At 38.9% G+C, this 18,226-nt stretch overlaps 1 protein-coding gene across 1 annotated transcript in view; it reads left to right on the top strand.

Moving 5' to 3' along the window:
* The window catches only part of LOC127445733 (ras-related protein Rab-6B-like), a 149,146-nt gene that overhangs the window by 58,453 nt on the left and 72,467 nt on the right, over positions 1-18,226 (top strand). Inside the window, exon 2 of the mRNA XM_051705992.1 lies at positions 5,291-5,349. Coding sequence (XP_051561952.1) covers positions 5,291-5,349 — 59 coding nt within the window. The remainder of the gene's footprint in view (positions 1-5,290; positions 5,350-18,226) is intronic.

Here is an 18,226-nt window from a genome sequence, read left to right as displayed (position 1 = left end):
TTTTTTTTGACACTGTGTTAAGTTATGTCTATGAGCTTTTTTTTTTTTTTTTCAACATCAAGATTTTAGGTAAACTGTACATATGAATGTTTAAGGAAAAGTATATATCTTAGATGATGTAACAACACCATTTCTTTAGTTTTTCAACATTTTAAATCTACTTTTTGCCTTCACTAGTACATTTTAAATGTATGGAGGGCCAAATCACTCGAAATGGAATCATTAATAAATATTTAAATATTCTTTAAAAAAACCATTAAATACACTACATAAATGAAAACATTACAAATGTTATTGTAATTTATTTTAGCATTTTCATTTTCATTGAGAGATGTGCTAATAACCTTACCCCTGAAAATGACAAGACACAATGAAAAACCAACCCAAATATATGGCTAAAATAAAAATGGATGAAAACTAATGCTAAAATGAAAATCAAGGGACATTTCTTGATTTATTTAGTGACTTAATGATTAATTAAATTATTTTATAGTTTTTAATTATTTCATTGGGTATTTGATAATTTATTTAAATGCTTATTTAATGATTTAATTTTAATAATTTGGCCCTCCAAATAAATGGTGTTGCAGTGTGACAAATGAATTGTTAAAAATAAAAATATCCCATGTAATCTCTCAATTTGAAGGAATGTTATGGGTTCAATGCAAGTTAAGCTCAATTAACAGCATTTGTGGTATATTGTTGATTTCCACCAATTAAATAAATAAATTGACTTGTCCCTTGTTTATTAAAAAAAAGCAAAAATTGCAATTACAGTGAGGTAATTACAAAGGAAGTCCATAAACATTAAAATAAACACTGTTTCAAATGTATAGCCACAAGATATAAACATTATGCCTGTTGACATGATTTTAGTGTGATAAAATCAGGAATTAACCAGTGTTGCAGCGTTTTCCAGATTTCAGGGTTTACCGCCGTTATGTTGTTGTGACAACGGAGTTTTAATATTGAATATAACTTTACACAGCTTTAGGTTACTAAGCGATTTTATCACACTAAAATCATTTTAACATACATAATGTTAGTCTTTTGGCTATACTTTTGATGAAGTGTTTATTTTAATGTTTATGGACTGGCCCCATTCACTTCCGGTGTAAGTGCCTTAGTGTAACCGTGATTGTTTTTTTATAACAAGGGACTAGTAAAAAAAAATTTTTTTTTACGGAAATCAACATAATGCTACAAATGCTTTCAATTGAGCTTAACTTGTATTAAACCTGTAACATTTCTTTAAAATGAAAACGGCATCATTATTATAAAAGAATGAGCAAAATGCTGTTTAGAATAGTTATAGATGGAGTATAGCTTGTCTACAGCAGAGGACAAAAATTTTGGCACCCTTGGTAAATATGAGCAAAGAAGGCTGTGAAAAAAATCTGCATTGTTTATCCTTTTGATCTTTCATTCAAACAATTCACAAAAATCTAACCTTTAATTGAAGTTAAACAATTGAAAAAGGGGAAATATTTCATTATTAAATAAATATTTTTCTCCAAAACACATTGGCCACAATTATTGGCACCCCTAGAAATTCTTATGTGTAAAATATATCTGAAGTATATTCCCATTCATATTTTAAATTTTTTAGTGCACCTGTGTGACAAGGAACATGAAATTGTTCAGCCATGACTTCCTGTTTCACAGTGGTATAAATATGAGGTAACACACAGGCCAAATTCCATTAATCATCAATCACAGTGGGTTAGACTAAAGAATGTAGTTCTGATGTGCGGCAAAAGGTTGTTGAGCTTCACAAAATGGGAAGTGGCTATAAGAAAATAGCCAAAGCATTGAAAATACCCATTTCCACAATCAGGGAAATATTTAAGAAGTTCCAGTTAACTGCAGATGTTAAGAATTGGCCTGGAAAAGGACGTGTCTATATTGTCTCCATGCACTGTGAGGAGGATGGTTGAAGTGGCCAAAGAATTCCAAGGATCACAGCTGGAGAATTGCAGAAATTAGTTCTTGGGGTCAGAAAGTCTAAAAAAAAAAAAAAATATCAGACATCACCTACATCACCACAAGTTGTTTGGGAGGGTTTCAAGGGGGAAAAAAAGCCTCTGCTCTCATCCAACAACAAACTCAAGTGTCTTCAGTTTGCCAGCCACTACTGGATCATCAAATGCGACTGGGTTCTATGGTCAGATGAAACAAAAAAGAGCTTTTTGGCAGCAAACACCAGAGATGGGTTTGGTGCACACAGAGATGAAGTACCACCCAATGCCCATGGTTAAATGTGGTGCTGTGTATTGAATGTTGTGGGGCTGTTTTTCTGCCAGAGGTCCTGGACATCTTGTTCGGATACATGGCATTATGGACTCTTATCAAATACCAGCAGATAAAAAAATCAAAACCTGACTGCCTCTGCCAGAAAGCTTGCAATGGGCCCTGGTTGGATCTTCCAGTAGGACAATGATCCAAAACAAACATCAAAATCAGCACAAAAATGGTTCACTGACCACAAAATCAAGGTTCTGCCATGGCCATCCCAGTCCCCTGACCTGAACCTCATAGAAAATTTGTGGGGTGAACTGAAGAGGAGAGTCCACCAACATAGACCTCTGAATTTGAAGGATCTGTAGAGATTCTGCATGGACGAATGGTCTCAAATCCGTTGCCAGGTGTTCTCCAACCTCATTAGACATTATAAGAGAAGTCTCAGAGCTGTTATCTTGGCAAAGGGAGGTTGCAAAAAGTATTGAATAAAAGGGTGCCAATAATTATGGCCAATGTGTTTTGGAGAAAAATATTTATTTAATAATGAGATATTTCCCCTGTTTCAATTGTTTTACTTCAATTAAAGGTTAGATTTGTGTGAATTTTTTGAATGAAAGATCAAAAGGCTAAACAATGCAGATTATTTTTTCACAGCCTTCTTTGCGCATATTTACCAAGGGTGCCGATGTTTTTGGCCACAACTGTAATTGCAGGGCGTATCAACTTCCCAAATAATTTCATGTCATATTCATGGATCCAACACAACATAAAACATATATGGGTGGTGCACAGCTTCTTGTTGTCATAGAGGCAGCAATATGGTAGTAGTGCATAAGCCTATCATGGATCGTTTACTGCACAATTTTTCTATGAGTATCAGTCTTAGTTTAAGACAAAGCTAAATTCGTTAGGAGCCGTATGTTGTCCTACAGTATTTATTTTGAAAGATTTTGTAACATCTAAATTGGATAAGTTCCCAGTACTACTCATCTGACCAGTGTTTGTGTAAACACACGGGACATTTTTAACAAGTTTAATCTTTTTATCACACTCCCAAATCTTGATTTAATTAGAATAAAACTGTACAGTTTTTTTTTTCTCCTTCTCTGTAATTCAGTTCCACCCAACTTCTCCCATTGAGCCATTGCCTTATCCATTCATTTTTCAACACACTTTAGTTACTTTAGTCTCTTCCTTTCCATTTCCTTATCCTGTATCAATTATCTGATTGTGCCTCTAATGGGGCGCTCTTAGTGAGAGTCTGTGCACCAAACCCAATCTATCACTAAGCGCTAAGCTCTCTGTCCAGCTATTGCTCTTCTGTCTGGCATAGGTGATTAACTAAAAAATGTTGCTTGCCCGCTGTCCCACTAAATGACATGATATTATATATTTAACAGGACTCAAATTAGACGCCCACTACTCCATCAGGAACAGAGCCTGAGCATTCTCTCTTGGTGGATTCTAACAAAACAGACTAGAGAAAGGAAAATGGCTTGCATTAACTGGATTGCTTAATTGTTTAAGAGATAATTCACTTAAAAATTAACAAAATGTTGTTCTAAACCAGTATGACTTTCTAGTTTGAAACACAAAAGAAGATATAGAATCTAGCAAAAGTCCAAGCTACTCTTTTCTATACATTGAAAGTGAATGGTGACCACAGCTGCGTAAAATAAATGATGACAAAATGTAAAATTGTGTTGTTGTTTTAATCTGTGTTTTAGTCTTTAAAGCATTTTCTTGAGAAAACTGATAAAAAATGTAAAAAAATTCCTGGATTTTGACAGAAAGTTGCTCCTTTAGAAAAGTAAATCTAAGTCAGTTTTTTATTCCCAGTAGTCTCACTGCAGTAGGAGCTGATGGTTTATGTATACAACGCGTGTGTGTGGTTTTGAGCAGATCTGTGCATCACTGGTCACCTCTTCTCCTGTGCAGGGCTATAGCAGGGGTGTCTGACTATCAGGGGTGTCAGGGGTGCTCCTGGCGAGTGCAAACGAATTCCATCCAGCTGTTTCGTCTGCACTCAGAGGATCAATAATCATGGTTCGTTTGGTAGAGAGGGAAAGGGCAATAGTCAGAGCTATAATTCAGCATTTACTCAAAAGCATTAGATAAACCTAATGAGCCCCATTAATTTAGATCCTCCTCACTTTTAAACAGAGACAGAGCCGTGACTTAGGGAAAATTAGCATTTAGATGACTTGTGACCTGCAGCCTCCAGCCCCTGCCTTCCTCAGCCAACTCACTGTGAAGACTTCTTAGCCATTAGAAATCCTGCTCTCTCCTTTATTTGATCTGTAGAACAGAAGTAATTTTCTGTGTGTGGGTGTGGGTAGATTCAACCATTTATCGACACAGTTATCTCTTCTTGTGTTTTTCTCTCACGTCTCAAAGGAATCTCGGGTCAGGAGGGCAGATACATTTGCGGTGATGTTTTTATTGCAGTTCAGACAGTGTCTCATATCTGACTTTAGGATCTGTGATATTTTCAACTTTTTTTGACACCCAGCTTTAATAAAAATGCCTGAAAGAAGTCAAATGTAAATAATCTGCCTTTTCAAAACCTTTTATTGCTTGCATGCAGGGCCTTCACAAAAAATTAGGATATTAGATGCTGCCGTTCATGCGATATAGATGAGAAAATAAAACGCAGTTATTTGCTGCTCTAGAAATAATTTCAATGTGTCATGATGTCTCAGTGTGACAGCTAATATTGACTAATTTTATGGAGTCTGTTCTTACCACAAAATAAATCCTTTTTAATATTTAAAATGAAAGGCTAAAAAGTATATTTTTGTTTGTTTAGGCTCTACCAGTCAAACCATAATGATTTTCAATGGCTCCATAACATCACAGACAACCTTCTGGTTAGTTTAATATTGAATGATCAGATCCTTTGGCAGTGGTTTCAATTAGTGCAGTTTGCTACACGCAGCTTGGAAATCAATCCAGTAAACCCATGCAGGCGTCACTGGCTTTCTCACTCTTTGTCTACCTTCGAATGGCTTCTGTTTTAATGTTTCTCTGTCTCTTTTTTCTCTTACAGTGGGGAAGACGTCCCTGATTACACGCTTCATGTACGACAGCTTTGACAACACGTATCAGGTAAGCAGCTGGCAGGATGCTTGATGCCCTGTCATTCCCATCAGACAAAGAGCAGGAAGTGTCCCTCCACTTATTGTGCTCCATCAAAGACGTGATTTACACAAACTTCAGAAAACATAATGGGCCAAGCTGAAACTTTCATGATTTAGGACTATTCTTCCAATTTATTATATACTTACAACATGATGTTGTTGTTGATGTTTGTGGGTATTGAATACCAGTGGTTCCCAACCCTGTTCCTGGAGGCCCCCCAACACTACACATTTTGAATATCAACCTGATAAAACACACCTGATTCAACTCATTAGCTCATTAGCAGAGACTCTACGACCTGAATTTGGTGTGTCAGATAAGGGAGATATACATGTGCAATCTTGGGGGGCTCCAGGAACAGGATTGGGAACCACTGGAATACACTATAGTAATGGTTAGATCAAAGCCACATGTGTTAGTAATGTGTTAGTAATGTTCTTGGGTTAAAGTTTCATGTTTGGCATTAAAGCTGTTATAATATTAAAATTCTTTCTGGTATCCAATCTAAATGTTCAGACACATATATTAGACACTTTTCTAATTTCCTTGATTTCCTCAAAAAGTGTAAACACTGGCTCTGTGGCACTATGTTTGAGCATCTTGACCAGCCCGATAAAGCCATTCGCTCAACCAATAGCCAGAGTTTGGGGTGGATCTATTTCTTTGTAAACCAATGGAAGATGGGGGAGTGTTCGAGGAAACTTATTTGAAAACAATCATTTCTGCAACTCAATTTGGTGACACTAGTGGCATCGAAGCTATATAAATCTGTAAATGTAATACAAAATTATTTATCTGCCCTGGTATGCATATATTTGTATATTAATTTCCGTAAAATTGATTTAGCAGCAGAGATTAACATATGTGCAAGTCCAGTTTCATATGACACCACAGGAATTGATTTTACAATGAAAATGATACTGAAGCAATGGTAGAACCTTTGGGTGAAATGGGAAGCATCCTAAAAGCTTACTGCATGTTCCTTTAGACAGTTGATATAGCTATCATTGAATAAGGTGGGGGAGGAAAGCATGATGGTTTAAAGTATCTCAAGGGAAGCGCTGTCTATATGAGGTTCATATTTTTAATTAAACCTGTGAGAGAATTGGCAGGGGAAAAGAAACCACCTCATGTTAGGTTGATATGTAATTGTCTCAAAAAATAGCTCTTTGGCTGAACTTGATTCAATCGTTTACAGTGGTTCCATGTGTTAGAAATGAGTTTTCTTAACTTAAAATTACTATGTAATCTCAACACAAACACTTGGTGTAGTCAAAATTAGACATGTCAATGTAATGCAAATAAAAAAACATTCTTTATGTATTAACTAGTGAAAGTGAATATTAGCATGCTAAATACATGCTGGTTGGAAGCACTTCAGAGTGTAGTTTAGTAACTATGCTATGGTTAGCATTTCCTCAAAGCAAGCAGTCAGTTTTATGTGCAACAACTACATGTCCTCATCGTTAGCTCAAGATCCACTCTTTACCACAGTGGTGACCCCCAAAACTCCAACATAACAGAAACTCTTTTAAATCTCATTATAAATAAACATAGAACACTAGCACGTATCCCCCTTTATATTCATCTTGTTAAAAAACACGTAATTTTAACATTTACTCTCCCTATCAGGTTCCATGCAAAGCATGCTGGGAAATGAAAATCCCTTGCCCAGTTTCATCAATACTACATTAACACCACAAAAAGTATTTATGTACTTCCAAACAAATGGAATAATTAAACTTACATTTCACAAATTTAAATGGATGGAACGCAATGAACTCAAGTTATAACTGAATGTTCTAGAATAGTGTTGCTTTAGTTCATTTTAATTAAGTAAATTCAACATTCAGCAAAAATTATTTTTTGACTATGTGTGTGTGAGAGACATACTGTCAAAGTGCTATTTTAATAAGTGTTTAAGATATTTTATATAAGATCATTCCCCCGTCACCCTCCATCACAACCCCCTGTTACCCTCCATCACAACCATCAAAACAACATTTTTGCCTCTCTTTAAATCTACACCTGAAACAATTATGAGGCACAAAATGATTCATGAAATAACAACAACGGATAGGTAGCGTACAAAAATATCAAGACATTTAAAACACAACCTGCCCCCGTACAAATGTGACAACATTCCCCAAACTGACTTTTGGCTCGTTAGGTCCTAAGAACACATTTAAATCTTTCAGTAATAATCTGCCTTTATAATATAGTTGATCTTTGCCTTAAAGTATGTCAGTGTGGCTTTATTGTGGTTATTGTGTACTGTTTACCCAAGAACTATAACCAAAAAACATTCACAAAATTATTTATAATTTAAAAGTTTACTAGAGCTTTGACACCATCATACAAAACACATATTTGCACAATAGGACAGTTGACTTCAGATCTAATCGTTTCTGCAATGAAGCCTTTGTGACAACTTCCCTGTTTGACAACTTACCCCGGTCTGCACTATCTGAATGTTTCATTGCCCATAAAAACAATTAAGGACATTGAAATGATGTGAATCAGATTAGATTGTGTTTTTTCAGGCTAAAACACTATGTAGGCATGTGTCTATTTAAATGTCTTTGTGTCTTTTTGTCTTTGAGCTTTTATGCACTACAGGTTTTTACTGTCACAATACTCCAAACACAGGAGACACGTGCAAGATGACAGCTCTCTGAAGTCTCTCTAGCCTTGATCTTACCTTTTACTCTCTCCTTTTCTCTCAGTTCTCTATTTTTTATACTGCTGCACCGTTTACATACGGCTCTGCACTTACACCTAAATGTGGCTTTTTGATTCACTCTTTGTGAATATCCTGTTAAAATGTGCTGTGTGCACTCTGCTAATATATTTAAGAACAACAGTTGTCCTCCACTTACTTCAAGGTGAATATTAAACAAAAGGCTTAAAAAACAGAGTTAAGCATTTGTCATCCCCCTAATCTCCACTGTTACCTCTACTGGAAGAAGCAATGCATGTGATGATAAGAGGCTAAGACAATATCTGTGTAGTAAACCAAGCTACAGTGTCATACTGTAATAAGATTACACAAGTGCTTTGTGAACAGATCATGACTATTGTGCTTTATGACTGCAGATGCTAAATTCTAGAAACCTCAATTCAGCGTACTGTTATGCACCATGTGTTTACTCTTACTGACATGCTTTGTGTTTAGTTACTGTAGAAGTATAACACATATCAAAAGTAATAGGATGGTTTGTAGAAATATTTTCATATACACTCACTGAGCACTTTATTAGGAACACCTGTACAACTGCTTATTCATGCAGTTATCCTATCAGCCAATCATGTGGCAGCAGTGCAATACATAAAATCACGTAGATACAGGTCAGGAGCTTTAGTCAATGTGTAAATCAACCATCAGAATGGGGAAAAATATGATCTCAGTGATTTTGCCCGTGCATAAAATTGTGCAGATATGGGTCAGGAGCTTCAGTTAATGTTCACATCAACCGTCAGAATGGGTAAAAATCAGTGATCTCAGTGATTTCGACTGTGGCATGATTGTTGGTGCCAGGTGGGCTGGTTTGAGTATTTCTGTAACTGCTGATCTTATGGGATTTTCACGCACAACAGTCTCTAATGTTTACTCAGACAAACATTAAACATTTTTACTTTAAACAAAAAAAAAATTCCAGTGAGTGGCAGTTCTGCTGATGGAAACGCCTTGTTGTTGAGAGAAGTCAATGGAGAATGGCTGGATTGGTTTGAGATGACAGAAAGGCTCCAGTAACTCAGATAACCACTCTGTACAATTGTGCTGAGCAGAATAGTATCTCAGAATGCACAACATGCCAAACCTTGAGGCAGTTGGGTTTACAACAGAAGAAGATGATGTCGGCTTCCACTTCTGTCAGCCAAGATCAGAAAGCTGAGGCTGCAGTGGCACAGACTCACAAAAACTGGACAGTTGAAGACTGGAAAAACATAGTCTGGTTGATGAATCTTGATTTCTGCTGAAGCACCCAGATGGTAGGGTCAGAATTTGGTGACAACAACATGAATCCAACCTGCCTTGTGTCATCAGTTTAGGCTGGTGGCTGTGGTGTAATAGTGTGAGGAATGTTTTCTTCTTTCACAAAACAAAGTCGTCTTCAACTGGTTTCATGAACATGACAATGAATTCATTGTTCTTCAGTGGCCTTCCCAGTCACTGGATCTGAATCCAATAGAAACCTTTGGGATGTGGTAGAACGTGAGATTCGCAGCATGAATTTGCAGCTGACAAATCTGCAGAAATTGCGTGATGCAATCATGTCAACATGCACCAGAATCTCAAAGGAATGTTTCCAACATCTTGTGGAATTCATGCCATGAAGAATTGAGGCTGTTTTTAGAGCAAAGGGAGGCCCTACCCAGTATTAGTGTAGTGTGCTGTGACAATTTATGAAAGCCAATCGTAGGTTGACTTCTCAAAGAGTGTAATCACTGTGGCTCAGTAGTGTTTTCAATATCTTTACTTGTTTGAGTGATCCACCATGTCAACTTCAGGCTCAACCAGTAGCATGAGTTTGTCCAAACAATGTAGGATGGGGTTTTGGAATATTGTTTGGAAACAATGATTATTACCTCAATTCCATTTGGTGCTGTTACTGGTGCAGGAATTACACACTTCACTTTTAAAGCTGGAATTGCAGACCTTGTCTTTGAGTTTTTTCAAGATACCTTTTTATATACACTCACTGGGCACTTAATTAGGAAAACTATACTGGCATAGGGAAGAAAAAAAAAAGTTTTTTTCTAAAAAAAAAAAAAAAATTATACATATCAGTTTTAACTATTTTCATTCTCAAATCCCTTTCTTAAAAGTTTATTTCTACATGCATGAATTGTCACAGCATGGATGTAAGCAGCTGTTTATGTACGCTTACGAGGGGGGGGGTCTCCTGAGTCTATGAGGGGGGCATAAGTGCCACAGATGATAAGAAAAGCAGTTGCCGCTTGCGGAGGCAGCCTTATGCTAGGGTCTGCTTGGGTGATAGGAAACTGAGAGCTACAGGATAGGTAGAGAATGAGTAGATTGAAAATAGGTGGAAACACTGCGGAAACGGTGGTGGTTGCTGCCGCGTGGAAATGAGCTCTCACGGGAGCTGCTGTTACGCTGGAGGACTCTGCAGGTCTGCCCATGGCCGGACTCAACCCTATGTCACATCCAGATGCAAGTCATTCGACGGGAGGGGCCTGCTCAAACGGGCTAGCCCATCCTGCGATCGAATGGGGACCCTCACTGCATTCGAATGGTCCTCACAGTGGTACGAATGGAGACCACGATACAAATAAACGTGAGTTAGCTCACACAGCATTCGCACGGGAGAACCCTCACTGTGAATTGAATGGGAGAGCCCTTGAATGCATGTAAGTGGGAGGGCCTTCATAGCATCCGAACGGGAGGGCCCTCCATGTGTACAGACGAGGCTGTTTGGAATTTTGCGTAAATGATTTACTCTGCTGCATATCCTGCATCCTACTGACGTAAGGTTCGCATGGCGATTCCAACGGGTAAGCCCAGCTGTGGAGCCCAATGGGGGTCTTCCCGTGTTCGACCGGAAGAGCCCTCACTGCGATTCGAATGGGAGAGCCCGTGCTGCGTTTGAACGGGAGAGCTGTACTGCGTTTGAATGGGAGAGCCGTACTGCGTTTGAACAGGAGAGCTGTATTGCATTTGAATGGGAGAGCCATACTGCGCTTGAACGGGAGAACCATACTGCGATTCGAATGGGAGAGCCCACGGCCTGCACGTGGTGATTCTTTCTGCATTCGAACTGAAGAGCTCTTACTGTAATTCACAACAGGAGAGCCCATGCTGCGTTTTAACGGGAGAGCCGTACTGCATTTGAACGGGAGAGCCGTACTGAATTTGAACGTGAGAGCCGTACTGCATTTGAACGGGTGAGTCGTACTGCGTTTGAACGGGAGAGCCGTGCTGCATTCAAATGAAGTGATTAAAGTTGCTTTAAAATGAGAGCCCTCCCCCTTTTTTGCGATATGAACAGGCTGAATCTTCAAGCGCGGGACTGTACTGCGTTAAATGGGAGAGCATACGATTCATTTGAGAATGGTTTATGCTGTATTTACTGAGCTCGCTCAGTGCTGCGAGCGGCTGAATGGGCCTGCAAAGCATTCAATGGTAGAACACTTGATTCTTGTGAAAGTGATATATGCTACATTTTAAAAGAACTCCCTATGCGAAATGAACTGGCTGAATCCTCGAGCACGGGACCACACAGTGTTTAACAGGAAGAGCCCGTGTTTTTGTGTGAAAAGTTTACACTGCATATAAATGAGAACTCACTCTGCTATACGAATGGTCTGAGTCATCAAGCATGGCGTTGGATGGGAGGATGTATTGTAGGCTATATTTGAATGAAATTGATTGATGCAGAGATGCAGGCTTATGGTGAACTGTTTAGGGAAGACTTTAAACAGCCTGATTGTTGTCAATCACTAGGTGGGTAATGGTTCGTTTGGTATGAGTGGCATAATATGGGATGATTAAGCAGAAAAAACACATCATGGTTACAGAGCCATGGGTGTTTAGACACATGACCTGAGAGACATGTCACGGTTGCGGCACGTGAACAGTGTGTTTTTGCACCTTTGGAGATGTATTGAGCCAATAGCAGGGGCGCCGTGGTTGCGGTGTCGCCAAGCTTGAGCGCACTGCCCTAGGAAAGGATTTGCGGTGAGGTACCGGGGTGGAACGTATGAGTTAGAGGAGAAAGGGACTTGCAGTTGCAAAGACGGGGCTTGTTACAGCTGCGGTGAGACATAGACAAAAGGGACTTTGGCGGAAGCATGGTAAAATGCTGAGGCTGCAGTGGGCTGGTATTAGAGCCATTTGTGAATGTGGCCAAAAGAACCTGAAGCAGTCGAACATAGATCACATTGGTCCGCAGTTAACGTTGTGGCTAGCTGGGGCTCAAGGTTGGGCAAGCATCTTCGTTCTGCTGAGATAACGGCCTAGCCCAGTACTCTGATAGTGGGTGTACATTGTTGGAAATATTGGAAGCAGGGCTTCCACTACTTGCTGCTTCCTAGAGGGACGGGTTTATGGACAATATAACATTTACGGATAATGTAAACAGTAATATGTAAAACATGCATTTACAGAAACGCCTAGCATTAAATGGTGCTTGCGACTGGGGTAACAGACAAATAGTTGAGCCAAGATCATAAAAGGGGATCCCCTGTAGCGCTTGCTTCATAGTAATCGGAGCTGCGCGGCGAGCTCGAATGCTGTGAGGAGGCAAGACACGTTTGCGGAATGATTCATAAATTGTGACGCGGAGCGTGACCTGCCACTTGTGGAGCCGAATTTGGCTCGGGTCTGTTCGGACAGAAGCTGTATAAAGCCGTAGTGAGCTGTAGCATGGTCAGAGTGGATGCTGCTGTGGCAGTGTGCTCATGCTAAAATGTCTGCACTGATTTGGAAAGATGTTTGTAATTAGAGTAGTGGTCGTTTGAAAGGAATTTCGCTTGTTGCATGATTGCTCCTGTGTTCCAAATGGAATAAATTACACTCCGAAGGACACTTTGAAGGGAGAACAATCATGATAGTCATTTTGGAAGATAACTTCAAACAGAATTTCTGATAATAAAGGCTTAAAAGTGAGTTCCGAATTTTTTGAGCCCTCCAAATATCTCATGGTTGATGGTAAAGTCTTCGAAGGGATTAGGGCATGGAACGATCACTGAATTTAAATAAATGTCCGAATAAAACACTCTGGACACTTTTGTCCATATCGAGTGCAAATGCAAGATAATGGGGTGTAATTTAACTTCTCCGATTAGTTTGATAGAAAGGCTTTGCAATGGCAAAATAGGGGCAAGAACTTCCTGTTCAATACAAAACCAGGGAGGGGGTCTCTCAGGTGGAAGTGACCAATGAGCCAAATGCCTGAGACCAAATGCATAATAATAAAATAAAATCTTGGGTAGGCCTAGCCCACCTTTGTCAATCGGCTCATGTAACTTATTGAAATGTAATGTGGGACGTTTACCATTCCAAATGAAGGACTTCGCTATGCTATAAAATTGCTTGAAATAAGAGAGGGGGACAACTACAGGGAGAGATTGTAGCAGGTAGTTAAATTTTGGAATACAGTTCATTTTAAAAAACATTAACCTTCCCAATCATAGATAAATCTAATGAAGCCCACCTGTCCACATTGCTCAAAAAACTTTTTTATTAAGGGGTCAAAATTAACTCTAACATCAGACAAATTTGCTGGGAATAATATGCCCAAATACTTAATGCCCTGTTTGGGCCACTGGAAGGCGCCCGGCTGGAAAGCCGTTACTGGGCAGTACGCTGTAAGAGCCAATGCTTCGGATTTAGACCAATTGACTTTGTATCCTGAGAACTTAGAAAAGGAATTAATAATTCTGTGGAGGCAAGGCATAGATCTAGTAGGGTTGGAGACAAATAATTAAATATAATCTGGCAAAGCAAAAGTTTATGCGCCATACCTCCCGCCACTATACCTGGAAAATCATCCTCCTTACTTATCGCGGCTGCTAATGGTTCCAGGGCCAGACAGAACAATAAGGGGGAAAGAGGGCAACCCTGCTGGTTGCCCCTATCCAGAGTAAAATAATCTGAAATTAATCCATTTGTTGGTACCGCTGCTACTGGGTGTCTATAATAACTTAATCCATCCAATAAAAGTTTTCCTGAACCTGTATATTTCCAAAATCTTAAAAAGATAATCCCATTCTACCATAACAAACGCCTTTTCGGCGTCAAGTGAGATGACAGCGACCAGAGTCTGATCATTCGCCACTGACCACATGATATTGATGAAACGTCTAATGTTATCAGAAGAGCTGCAGCCCCGAATAAACCCCACATGATCTGTATGTATAAGAGATGTCATAACTTTACTTAATCGGTTAGCCAGAATTTTTGACAATATTTTTACATCTAGCTGGATCAGGGAAATTGGACAGTAACTCTTAGACTCATTTGGATCTTTGTCCTTTTTAAGAATTAGACCGATCTGGGCTTGCATCATGGTTGGCGGAGGCTTTCCATTCTTTAATGATTCCATATAAACTTCTAACAAAAGTTGAGCCAGTTCTGTAGCATAAGATCAAAAAAATTCAGCGGCAAAGCCATCTGGCCGCGGAGCCTTGCCTGTAGGCAAGGCCTTAATTACCTCGCCAAGCTCCTCCAAGGTTATCTCAGAATCAAGAGAATTTTTTTGCTCGATCGACAGTTTGGTTCCACTAATTTCCTAATATCTTCATCAGTAGACGAAGATGTGGAACTATAAAGGTCAAGATAAAATTCTTGGGCCTGGGTAGCTCAGTGGTAAAAGTTGCTGGCTACCACCTCTGGAGTTCGCTAGTTCGAATCCCAGGGTGTGCTGAGTGACTCCAGCCAGGTCTCCTAAGCAACCAAATTGGCCCGGTTGCTAGGGAGGGTAGAGTCACATAATGTGGTTTGTTCTCGGTGGGGCGTGTGGTGTGTTGAGCGCGGACGCCGCGGTGGATGGCGTGAAACCTCCACATGTGCTATGTCTCCGTGGCAACGCACTCAACAAGCCACGTGATAAGATGCGCGGGTTGATGGTCTCAGACGTGGAGGCAGCTGGGATTCATCCTCCACCACCTGGATTGAGGCGAATCACTACGCGACCACGAGGACTTAGAAGCGCACTGGGAATTGGGCATTCCAAATTGGGTGAAAAAGGGAAAAAAAATCCCCCCAAAAAAAATTTTTTCTTTAAAAGCATTATTAATATCAAAGGCCGAGGTAAATATTTCACCACCAGCAGATTTCACTGAGGGAATGGTAGAAAAAGACTCTCTCTGCTTTATATATCTAGCCAAAAGCTTCCCTGCTTTGTCCCCCGACTCAAAGTATGACTTGCCCTGAAGAGCCAAAATCCACCTTCTGTGACAAAATAGTATTATATTTGTATTTCAATCAAGTCAATTCTCTTGAGGCCATCAGACGACATTCGGCGCATCAGCTCTGCCTCGGCACTTTTAATATTCCCTTCCAAATCCACGAGTTCTCGTGCTTTGGATTTTTTTTATGAATGAGGCATACTGTATGATCCGGCTCCTAAGAACCGCCTGAAGTGCCTCCCAAGCCACGCCCACAGAGGATACTGAGGACCAGTTGGTCTCCATATAAACATTAATTTTAGCCTTTAACATTTGTTGAAATTCAGGATTTTGCAAAAGGGATACATTAAAGCACCAACTGTATGATTTATTTTTCTCCGTATGTGGCAACACCGCTAAACTCACCAGGGCGTGATCTGAGACTAAGATGTTTCCAATTGAGCAATCAACAACAGATGAAATGAGGGACTTAGATAAAAACAAAAATAAAAAAAAAAGTGTATTCTAAAATAAATCTTATGTACTGTTGAAAAAAAATTATAGTACCTATCAGATGGGTTCAGAAGTCTCCAAATATCTGTAAGGCCAAGATTTTTACACATCCTGTGAAGCGTCAATGTTGCTCTAGGGGGCTTGCACACTTTTGCTTCACTATGTTATCATGAGGGGTGCCAGCGGCTTGTAACATCCCTTCAAGATCTATAAAAAAGCCCTGATCATCAGTGTTAGGTGTGTAAATATTAGCCAAAATCGACCTTTGCCCCTGAATTTCTGCTAAAACAATAATGACTCTTCCTAATTTATCTTTAATCTGTTTGAGACATTTGAATTGTAGATATTTACTTATCAAGGTAATGACTCCCCTGCTCTTACTCGAGCCAGCATTAAAGAAAGCATGCCCACCCCATCTCTTCCCAAAATTTTCAGCTTCCTGCAGGGAAAGATGTGTTTCTTGAAGAAACACTATATCATATTTCTTACGTTTAAGAAAAGAAATAACCTTCCTTCTTTTTATGGGGTGCCCCAGCCCATTCACATTCCACGTGGAGAGAGATAATCCACTCATATTAACATATGACATATTAGAAAAAATAGATTGTGTGTCAAAAACAAGATGTTAAAGACCACATTCCAATATTAGTGGAACAATCAAACCCCAAACTTCCCCCTGAACCAAACAAACAGAAAAAAGAAAAATGTGCGCATTAACCCTGCGCACGACAGTGCCAACTGCCGTCCATCCCTCTAAACTCAAACAGTCCATGTATGCCTACGAGAGTTCCACCAAGATATTTAAATTCAGTAACTATATCAATCTTATCACCCTTAATGAAAATGTCAGCATTAGGAGGCTGCACACTGGTTTTGGAAAAGAACATACTTTTTGTCTTGCTAATGTTCAAGCGAAGACATGATTGATCAAGCCACTGTGTGATCCTTTCCATAGGGGGGCCTAACACCGATCCTTGAGGTACACCCATTGTGCACTTCATGTTGCTTGACCATGCATCTTTAACTTTAACACATTGCATCCTATTAGATAAATATGAAGACGTCCACGCCAGTGCTCTACATGAAAAATGGAACTTTGAAAGTTTAGAAATGAGAACATTGTGATTGACTGTCAAATGCTTTACACAGGTCTAAAAATACAGAACCAACTACTCCTCCTTTGTCAAGCCTAGATTTTATTTGCTCTATCAGGTGTAAGGTAGCTGTTTCAGTGGAATGATTTGTTCTAAAGCCAAACTGCATATGATGTAAACCAAAATTGCTTGTATTAAGATAAGTTGTCAGTTGTTCAATGACAACTTTCTCAGCAACCGAGACTTTAGTCTCTAAAGGATGAAATGACGCGCTAGACAGAATATGCATAATTTGTGTTGTGTAACTTGCGTTGTGAATACACTTTTTCTTTAAGAAATATGCTACACGCAATGTAATATCCTTTCATGGAAAATTAATACATCTCTAAAGCATGAAGAATTCAGAATTCAGGCTAACTTCTAAAAAAGTATCTAATACTTTATTATTATAATACTTCATTATTATTTTAGGAGCTCAGTTATTTTCACAACGAGGACAGTAGGCTATGTATAGTTATATGTTTGATACATTTTTAAATTAGAAAATTTTTATACATATTTTCCCTAAATGTTTGAATATTTTATTAAAGTTTGTTCTGTTACTGTTTGACACACTTTTTTGTCCATTTTGCACATCGTCGTCAACTAAAAGATTTTATTTTCGTTGACTAAAATTATGTCATTTTTGTCAGACTAAAACTGACTAAAACTAATGAATATGAGATGACGAAATATTGACTAATTTTAAAAGGACATTTTTGTCAAAAGACAAACTATGACTAAAACAAAAAACTGTGAAAAAAATTAACACTGGCTATAACACTATTGTATTTGTACTGATTTTGTTATTATTATTAGGGGTCCAAGCAACAAAGGTGATGGAACCCTATTGTGTTTGTACTGATTTTCCTATTATTAGGGTTTCAAGCTCGAAGGGCTGAAACTCTATTATATTTGTAAGGATTATCATTATTTTCCCTAAAACTGAGCATGCAGACCAAACCGTAAGGCCTAGAGACTTTAAACTTTGGGGAATGGTAGTACTCTGGCTGGCTAGCCATACACATGGACTCGCCCCTATTCATCGATTTACACAGGATCACACCTATCACAAAGCAACACTAATCTCAACCAGGGTAACTAAATAATAATCTCTTTTCATAACATAAAATGATGTATTTAACATTAAGCTGAACTCGAAACATAACTATAACCCCAATTACTTTTAAATGTTAGGTAATAAAAAAACAGTCCCCTAAACCTACACAGACCTACCTCATCATTAATTATGCAAACACAACAGCCAATAGCAAGACCCCAAGCAGAAACATCAACAGATGTTGCAGTATATTCCTGGAAAGGACTGTAATTCTATGTAGTTT

This window comes from Myxocyprinus asiaticus, chromosome 9, assembly GCF_019703515.2.
Source record: "Myxocyprinus asiaticus isolate MX2 ecotype Aquarium Trade chromosome 9, UBuf_Myxa_2, whole genome shotgun sequence".
Classification (NCBI taxonomy): domain Eukaryota; kingdom Metazoa; phylum Chordata; class Actinopteri; order Cypriniformes; family Catostomidae; genus Myxocyprinus; species Myxocyprinus asiaticus.
The sequence above is the reverse complement of the archived record's forward strand: the minus strand, read 5'-3'. Positions and strand labels throughout refer to the sequence as shown.